The sequence below is a fragment of the Ipomoea nil genome, unplaced genomic scaffold, assembly GCF_001879475.1.
Source record: "Ipomoea nil cultivar Tokyo-kokei standard unplaced genomic scaffold, Asagao_1.1 scaffold0191, whole genome shotgun sequence".
NCBI lineage: Eukaryota > Viridiplantae > Streptophyta > Magnoliopsida > Solanales > Convolvulaceae > Ipomoea > Ipomoea nil.
In genome coordinates, this window is record NW_017616619.1 from 1,006,641 (window position 1) to 1,017,074 (window position 10,434).

Sequence of the window (10,434 nt, forward strand, 5' to 3'; positions counted from 1 at the left end):
ACTTTGGGAAAATGGAGCCACCATCCTCACCTCGGGTTCTGGCGATTGCTCTCTCGCTTCTACTTTCCTTTCTAACTCTTCAATCTTCCTTTGCAATTTTTCAACCACCCCATCCTCGGGGGTCCTCTTCGTAGCAGTCCGGCACGGGGCCAACTCATCAAACTGCTGGCGCGGGGCCAGCTCATCAGATTTGCCCACCCTCTCTTTTGGTGGTCTCTCTTCTACTCTACTACCATATCGGCGATGGCCTCTGGTGGATGACCCCTCGGCCCGTGATCCCAATCTTTGTCTCGCAGTTGCCCTCACCCCCAACTGTTCCAAGACAGACTTGGAGGCGGCTGGTTGTTTGGCTGGTACACTTCTTTGAGTGTCCTCCTCTGGACCCCTTATCCTGGTGTGATGTCTTAGGTCCCTAGTTACACGGGTTGTATCCTTCTGGTGGGTTTTCTCTCTCCGTGGGGACTCCGCTTCTACTTCCTGGGGCTGTGGCGGGAGCACCTGGCCCTGCAACCCCGCCACTATCTGAGCTAGCATCATCGCTGCTTGCTGCATAGCCTGGGCAGTCGCATGGAGGTCCATAATATGGGTGGATGCCCCTGCTCCTCCATTGTTGAGCTGTTCTCAAAGGTCTCCACGATTGTTATTGAGTTGGTCTCGAAGATCACCAGAGGTGTTGCCATTGTCATTCAAGTTGCGGGAACCGTGGGCGCCGTGAGAGTTGCTAGATCCTGAACGAACCATCTTTTCCAAATGTGCAACGTATTTGCTTGAGATTTGATCTCGCCTCTAAATGAAATCACCAATGACGGTAAATATGTTACCGGAGAATATAATTGTGTAACAAATTGTATTGCCTAAGTGTTTTAGTACAAGAATCAGAATGTCTCCCTACATGGGCTCAGCTTTATTATACAGTACAATTGTAACGACTATAATATAGGTACTAACGACCTCCTAATAAGTACAACGGTTCCTCATCATAAGTGTCCGGCTCCTCAGTAATTGTTGTGCGCGCTCCTTCTTAACTGCTCTTTGATGAGGCGGTAATGCGTTGGACGCTAAGAACCATTCCAACTCTTTACCGCTAGACATTGTCCATATTGATTGCTTTGGTTGTCATCATTGCTCTGTTGGGTTAGACCAAGTGCACCGAGTCGGATCCAATACCTTGTCCAGTTATCCTGTCAGAGGTAATGTAATATTTCTAAGAATCTCTATGGAGAATGTAATTCTCATAAGTGTTACTAAAACTGAACTAGAAATAAATATTGTCACATCCCCTTAAACCAAACAAGGGCATGTGATATTACAATATTTGCATTTATGATAATATGTGAGTTAACCTAAACTAAATGCTTGGAATTTAGTTCAATGGATGTTTTCAAATAATATAACATTCCAGAATATCACATAACTTAAAAATGTGGAGATGTGTGATATGATTCGCATAAATGTTTCAAAAAATAATAAAAACAAAGTTTTAAAATCTTATTCATTTGAATCAAAGAAGAAAATATAACATTACTATATTTACATTCTTAAAGTTATGTAAAATAATCTAAACCAAATGATGTGTTAAAATTTTTTGTATCTTATATACACACACATACTGTGTATACACATTCTAACTTATGTGATAATAGTATACAATAACTCAAAACCTTGTGGTCAAGTGACACTCGCTTTCGTCTTTAAGTTAAAATATTAAACGTCCAGCCCCTAAGGCCCCAACTCCTTCAGTTGTACCCAAAAACAAAGGAAAAATTATCTACCATATACGTGATCTCTTTGCAAATCTACAATGTAATGATGGGAAAAGTAGAGAAAATGAAACTTTATAAGATTAATTATCAAAATCATTTTTGTATTACAATTAAAAGTATTAAATGTTATAAGTGAAACTAGATTATATTAATGTACATTAAAGTATATATCCTTCAATCACACATTCATTTTTTCGCGAGGGTAGTTAAAATGCTCCGCAACCCTAGGCTTCTTCTTGCGATCAGATGGCGGCACCGCCGGGGGCCGCCGAGCCCCCACCTCGCACGTTCGCAGACATCCTCCCTGACTCCAACGAAACCTCGCCCCTTCGCCCACCAGAAAGGTTCAAGGGCATGCCCGCAGTCACGTTCTCAGATCGCGATGTGAGTCAGTTTTCCCAGAAATTCAAATACGCCTTGGTTGGAAAGTTCGCAAAAGGCCGGCCCTCGATGGCGGATCTTCGAAAAACTTTCGATCAAATTGTCTTTGGTGGTGCTTTTTCGCTTGGCCTGATTGATCAACGCCATGTGCTCCTAAACTTTGATCATGAGACGGATTTTCAACGGTGCTGGCTTCGAAAGTCCTGGTCGATCAGGGGCTACATCATGCGGATTTTCAAATGGACTCTAGATTTTCGGCCAGATATGGAATCCCCAATTGTTCCTGTTTGGATCGCCTTTGAAGGTCTCCCGCCTCATTTGCAAGATAAGAGAGCAATTTATTCAATTGCCAACTTAATTGGAAAACCTTTGAAGGTCGACGCATCCACTCTTGCTCATAATCGCCCTTCCGTGGCGCGCGTCTGCATAGAGCTCAATGTCTGCAACACCCCCCCGAAGCAAGTTTGGATCACTAATGGCTCATACGGCGGATTCGCCCAACAAGTCAGCTATGAATACATCCCTCCCTACTGCCTGGGGTGTCGCAAATTTGGCCACTCTCAGGTGGACTGCCGGAACATGCAGACGGCGCTACAACCTGAACCCCGCCGGGAGGCTGCAACGGAGACGCCTCCAGCTAACCAGCAGCCTCTACTGGTTCCTCCAAGGAAGAGATGGCGGCCTGTTCATAGTCCGAGTCCGTCGGAAGAAGAGCATGGGGACGGCTCAGCCCCTTAGAGTACTGCCCCGGTTCTTAATACGGAGAGCGCGGCTTCGCCATTGGCAATCCCGGAGGCTAATACCTCTCTGGGGAGGGAGCTTATTGATGACCAAGGAGTCCGTGCAATGGCTCATTCAGACTCTCTACCGAGACATCTATCAGACGGAGATGATATACAGAATGCCCGAGCTTTCTCGCAATCTTTGCTTGACTCTTGGAAAGCGGATAGCAGACTGTTCGCAGCCAAGATTGGGAAATCGCAACCTGACAATTTTGTTGTTGTAACTAAGAAGAAGAGCCGTCCCAGGAAGGACTACTCTGCACTTGCTCCATCTATCACCACCAGGCTAGCAGCAGGCAAGATCGCTAGAGTTTCCTTCTCACACCGGTTGAAATGAATTTGCTAAGCTGGAATGTCCGGGGTCTGCTTTCCTCACGGCGCAGGCTCAGAAGGATAATTCGACGTGAGCACATTAACTTTGTTTCGATTATTGAACCATGGCTTGATGCTGATCAATTAGACAGGTTTATTCGAGATTTCCACTACTCGGGTGGTTTTGCATCCAGTGAAACCAAAATCTGGTTGCTTTGGTCAGACTCTTTTGACATCGAGGTTGTGTTAGACAGTGATCAGTTTGTTCTATGCAAAGCTCGCTACATCCCGTGGGGCTTCTCCTTTGATTTCTTTGCAATTTATGCGAAGCATACCAGAACAGAAAGAGCTCTTTTGTGGTTGCAGCTCGCGGCTTGCCTTACGGATTCTCGGCCAATTCTCCTGGGAGGAGACTACAATGTGATCTCACGCATTTCTGAATATAGGAGGACCGCTATACCGACTGTGGGGTGTATTTCTGACTTCTCAGACTTTATTGCTGACAATGAGCTGCTTGATCTTGCCACTCTCGGCGGTTAATACACTTGGCATGGTGTTCGAACGGCTGGGGCAGTTTGGAAGAGGCTAGACCGCTATTTGATGAATGCTACTTTCAGAGATTATTTCACGGAGGTGCGAATAACTGTTCTGGCCAGGACAACTTCGGATCATTCGCCAATCCTGTTGAGTGGTGCTAACACAATGGTGTCTTGCCCAAAACAGTTCTGATTCCAGAATATGTGGGTCACTCACCCGAGTTTCATGGATACTGCCAGCTTAAATTGGAATCAGCCAGCTGAATGAGGGGGAATGCGTGCCCTCGCCTTCAAATTAAAAAGACTCAAACAGGGCCTCCGTTCTTGGAACCGAGACATTTTTGGGAATATTTTTGACCGCATCAGGGATTTGGAGATCAAAACTACAGAGGCTGAAAATGCTTTTGATGAAGAGCCTTTGCCCGTCAACTATGAGTTGCTCCACAAGCTGCGAGCGGATCTCCTTCAGGCACTTAAACATGAGGAACTCTACTGGAAACAAAAGGCCCGGGTGAAATGGCTGAAAGATGGGGACTCTAACTCCCGTTACTTTCATTCTGTGGTTAAGAATAGGCACCGAAGGCAGCGCATCAGTGCTATCAAGAATGGCACAAGAGAGCTCCTTTTGACTCAATCTGCTATACAGGAAGAAGCTGTCTCTTTTTACTCAGGGCTTTTCTCGGCGGAGGACAGCTCCGGATTGGAGCCCCTTTTACAGTACCTCCCAATGAATCCGATCGGGGCAGACATCGCTCTTCTATCCCTACCGGTCTCACGTGAGGAGGTTAAAGAAGCGGTGTGGAAGTTGGATCCAGACAGCGCAGCTGGCCCTGATGGTTTCTCGGGTTTTTTCTTTCGTAACTGCTGGGACCTTGTAAAAGAATATGTTTTCGCGGCGGCCTTGGATTTTTTCTCTGGAGTGCCTTTACCACGCGCACTGGCAAGCGCCCAGATTGTTCTTCTCTCCAAAAAGGATAACCCGGGAACCTTCGCGGATTTTCGGCCAATTTGCCTCTGTACCTTTGTCAGCAAAATCTTCACACGTATTCTCACCTCTCGGCTTAGTTATATTCTGCCCAAAATTATATCAAAGGAGCAAGCGGGGTTTGTTGAGGGACAGAGCATTCAGGACAATGTGTTGTTGGCTTTTGAGCTCCTTCAACACATTAACAAACGCTGTCGGGGCGCGAATGTTGCGGTGAAGCTTGATATGATGAAGGCCTTTGATCGGGTTTCTTGGCCCTTTCTAAGGGCTGTTCTGGGCAGATTTGGGTTCCCTGCGGCTTTCATCAACCTTGTCTTGGGCAATCTGGAGGCCACGCGCTTATCGGTCTTGGTTAACGGGGTTAACTGCGGCTTCTTTCAACCAACGCGGGGGGTTAAGCAAGGCGACCCGCTCTCCCCCCTCCTCTTCATTCTTGTTTCGGAGGCTCTTTCCCGCTCTCTTGTATTGAAAATGGGCACAGGATTACTATCTCCGTATTCTACGAGGCTGGGATGCCCCATTATTTCTCATTTGGCATTTGCAGACGATATTATTATTTTTGTTAATGGATCTTCAAGCTCTCTGAAGGCTCTCTCAGATATTCTAAAACATTATCAGATCGGGTCCAGGCAGAAAATCAATTACAGCAAAAGTTTCTTCGTCACCTCTAAGCACTGCTCTACGGAAAGGTTATCCACAATGTCGCGTATTCTTTCTATGCAACACTCGTCTTTGCCTTTCCGATACCTGGGGGTGAACATGTTCGTGGGGAGGAACAGAACACATTACTATTATCACCTACTGGAAAAAGTAGACAACATGCTTCTTGCCTGGCAACGAAAGTTGCTATCTCCGGGAGGAAGATTGACTCTAATTAAGCATGTCTTGGCTATGGTCCCGCTATATACAATGGCCTCCGTGCCTCTTCCTAAGCAGATCGAGAGAACAATAGAGTCAAAATTTGCTAAATTTTTTTGGGGAACCATTGATGGTAGGCCGAAACGGCACTGGATAGCGTGGAAGAGGGTTTGTTTGCCGACTGACGAGGGCGGCCTGGGTGTCCGTGATCTTGCGGCCATCCAAGAGGCGTTTTCAGCAAAGCTCTACTTCAATTATCTAAGAGGGGGATCCTTGTGGAGTTCCTTTATGTTTCAGCGCTACAGTGGTGGCTCTTCAGTTTATGCCTCACTAGCTTGGAGAAGAATGCAGCTTGTGAGAGACCTGGTGGAGGACAATACTATTACGGAAACTATGGTGTGGGTGCCGTCGGTATATGGGAATTTCACCTTCTCCACGGCGTATGATCTAGTCCGACCAAAGGCGGGACGAAGCTTGTCATCAGTTGCTATCTGGGGGCCTCTAATCCCCACGAAGATTTCAGTCTTTATGTGGCATTTATTGCGACGATTACTTCCTTTCCCGGATGTCATCCAATACTTTGGATTTTGTTTGCCTTCGATCTGCCCTATCTGCCTGGCTGCAAGCTCAAGTCTGGAACATTGCCTATACCATTGCAGCGGCACCCAGGTCGTATGGAGGCACTTTAACGGTGTTTTTGGCTTAGACCTGCGCAGCCTGAACTCGGTGCGTGAGGCGTGCCAAGCTTGGTGGCTCCTGGATACATCAGCGATGGGCGGCTTCGCATTTCTTCTCCCGTGCCTTATTCTGTGGTTTATGTGGGTTTCTTATAATGAGAGCCTATGTGATGGAAAAACTTTCTCCGCTATAAGGACTATTAAACGAATCAAAAGTGAAGCATTTCTGCTCTCCCTCGCAAAACAGCCGCGTTGTAGTGGGGCTGCTGGTTCGCTTCTGGTGGATGAAGGCCTGGTCGCCCGCGTCTACTCTCCTCCACGACGAACAACGATATGGGTGAAATGGTTGGCCCCGCCGTCGGGCAGATTAAAGTTGAACACCGACACTTCTTTCTCTTTAAATGGTGTTGCCGGTGGTGCGTGCCTAAGAGACTCAAGAGGCCACCTTGTGGTGGGTTTGTGCTACCACCTCGATGCGTCCTCAGCACTTGAAGCGGAGGCTCTTGCTTTGCATAAAGCCATCCTATGGTGTGAGGCCACTGCAACACGACCTCTTTTGATCGAAGTTGACTCTCTAACTCTCGCCAATTGTGTGTCCACGCCGGGGGGGGGGGGGGGGGGGGGTTGATCCCACGGAGAATACGCCAACCTGTTTTACACGTTCGAGCTTGCCTTTTAGAATGGGGCTCTACTATTCGTCATGTCTTTCGGGAGGCGAACCAGGTGGCCGATGTGCTAGCAGAGGAAGCTCTCAATTTTGGTTCTCCCAAAGATTTCAATCATTTTGTTCCTTTGCCTGCTAAGGCTAAATTAGCTATGATTTATGATTTGGGAGGCTTTGCCTCTCTTCGGGTTGTTCGCTAATAATAAAGTCCCTTTGTTTAAAAAAAAAGTATATATCCTTCAAGATGATTGAATGGTGTTACAAAACCCAGAAAACTGCACAACATTTCCTAACTAGTGCTTCCTTTGATAGTGTGTGTGTGTGTGTATATATATATATATATATATATATATATATATATATATATATATTTTTTTTTTTTTTTTGGTTCCTGCGAAAACAGGTCTTCCCGTGCGGTCAGTGCGGCATACACCATTAGGTATGCATAAATGCACCATACAGTGTTCGAGAATACATCAGAATGAAATGTCAATAAATGCACCACAAGAAAAAAAGAATACACCACACATAATGGTGTATTTTTGAACAGTGTGGTGCATTTATACATACCTAATGGTGTATGCCGCACTGACCGCACGGGAAGACCTGTTCTCACAGGAACCTGACTATATATATATATATATATATATATATATATATATATATATATATATATATATATATATATATAATCGCACTCACATGCGAATGCTTCGCCCAGGAGCGAAATAGGAATGGATTCTGTCCGTCCACGTGTCCAGACCTAATGGATGAGAAACACTTTATATATATATATATATATATATATATATATATATATATATATATATATATATATATATATATATATATATAATCATGCTCACATGAGAAAGATGTTCCACATAAAAACTATGGATAAATCGTAGCCATAGCAACCAACAAATCAACAGTTACGATTAAAGGGCAAAATTCGTCCGACCAAAAACTCTACTCTCCTATCTAAATAGGGTTAGTCTAATTTTCCTCTCATTTTATGCTTACCCATTTTAATTCACATTAGTAGCCCAAAATGCACAACATCGGTTGTGCAAATGCACACTTTAACATCGGAGTCTGCGTTATAAATATTGATTTGATTTATAACATCGGTCTGCTTTATAACATCGGAGGATTGATTTGATACATCCATTTGGATAGATCAACAGCTCAGGGTTGCTAAAAGAACAAAGGGACACAAGAGTGAGATTAGTTTTATAAATATTGCAAAGTTGAATGTTTACAATAATTATAAATGCGACCCTATTTTTTGTTTATTAAAACTTTCAACTGTTAATGAACTCTAATGGTCAGCTAAGTTTAATACTCACCTATTACAAGAGGATCGAATTGAAACTTGTTCTCATTTAAACCTATCTCTCTCTCATTGGTCCAAATATTCCCGATCCCTTTACACTGCACATATTATATACGTTAATTTAATAATTTAATATCACTATAAAAATTAACTTAAGAGTGAAAGTTTTACTCTAAACTTTAGGCCTAGCAATAAATTGCTACTTAATTGCCTTTCAATTCCTTGAAAATCAAAAGAGACTTTTTATTTTTCCTGATACATATCACAAAAGCAAGGGACACAATATCAAGAGAATATTATAAACGTTTTAAAAGAGGCCCTACTACCTTCATCTTTGTAAATAGAATCTTTCATAACTTTCTATTGATTGTGACCACTATATATGTCCTTGTATTTACTTTTATTTATTTCACAAAATAATTTATACGGAGTATTTAAATTTCAGGTCAAGTTTTATAAATGAAGAATCATATTTAAGTGTTAAGAGGCTCCTTCATGTAATATTTACACTAGTTACAAACAAAAACTGTATCTAGTTTCTCAAACCGACGAAACAAATAGTATTTTGGTTATGAACTAACCGATTATAATGTGACCATATGATAATATATTATTACAATACTAAAAATAATCAAATTATATTTATAAATATAAAAATACAAAGAATTTACAATTAAATATTATCCACTCTTTATAAAAAGTTTCATATTTATCTCTTCTCATGGTCAAATATACATTAAAAAAATAATCTATAATGAATAAAAAAATTTTTAAAAGTGAGCTTTTTAGTATTTCAAAGTAGATTCTTACTAGTAAATTTAAGAAAACTTGATGAACCGTTTTATGATTATTTTTCTAATTATTAAAAAAATATATAAGATCTATTTTGTAAAAATTAAAGAAACTACTGAGTAATATATAATCAATATCTATACATATATAAGGAAAGAAACTACCGAGTAGTATATAATCAATATCTATACATATATAAGGAACAAATATTTACAAATATATACTTATATTTTTTCTATTTATATATTTTCCACGCATTTCGCATCCTACGATTTCAATATGTAATGTTTCCTGTTTTTCTGTTGGATATATTTAAATAAATGAGGCTCTATCCTTAATTAATTTCATTCTTCAAAGAAATCAATAATAAAATGTCAATTACCTTATTACCCTTTAAAATTTATTTAAAAAAATAAAAAAAGTACCCATTTTAACTTTTGCTTTGCCAATGGGTGTAATGTGATTCTCTTTGCACTGACATCATTTCTTCAGCTTTTGGAGAGATATGAATAAACCTAGTCACTCTTTTTGTCTTATTCTGTATTTGGCATCATACCAAGATCTTTTACCCCATATATATATATATATATATATATATATATATATATATATATATATATATATATACACACACATACATATATATGTTTAAGTTCCAGTGCGGGTGAAGGTTTTCCATGCGGTTGTTCGGGTGATTAATGTGTGTGAGTTTTGTACTTAATGTGCGTGAGTATTGTGCTTAAGATGCGTGAGGTTTGTGCTTAATGTGCGTGAGTGTGTAATACTTAATGTGCGTGAGTTTTGTACTTAAGGTGCGTGAGTTTTGTGCCTAATGTGCGTGAGTTTTGTGCCTAATGTGCGTGAGTTTTGTGCTTAATGTGCGTGAGTGCGTACTTAATGTGATGTGAGTTGTTGTTGAAACTTTAAAGTTCATGAGTTTTGTGTTTAATGTGCGTGAGTTTTGTGCTTAAGGTGCGTGAGTCTTGTGCTTAAGGTGCGTGAGTTTTGTACTTAATGTGCGTGATTGTGTACTTAATGTGAGTTGTTATTAAAACTTAAGGTGCGTGTGTTTTTGTATTTAATGTGCGTGAGTTTTGTGCTTAAGGTGCGTGAGGGTTGTGCTTAAGATGCGTGACTTTTGTGCTTAATGTGCGTGAGTTTGTGTTCTTAATGTATTTTGTTTGTGTGTTTAATGTGCGTGTGTTGTGTACTTAAAGTGCACCACTATAATGCTTAATGTGCGTCCTCTCGCTTAACCGCAAGGGAAGCACCACCCGCACCTGATCCCTTCCCTATATATATATATATATATATATATATATATATATATATATATACACACATACAT

General features: G+C 41.6%; 1 protein-coding gene across 1 annotated transcript; it reads left to right on the forward strand.

Moving 5' to 3' along the window:
- The first annotated feature begins 2,009 nt into the window (after window positions 1-2,009).
- LOC109187973 lies at window positions 2,010-2,882 on the forward strand. The gene has a single exon (XM_019338425.1). It carries the CDS (start codon window positions 2,010-2,012, stop codon window positions 2,880-2,882), a length of 873 nt encoding a protein of 290 aa, XP_019193970.1.
- Window positions 2,883-10,434: the final 7,552 nt, after the last annotated feature.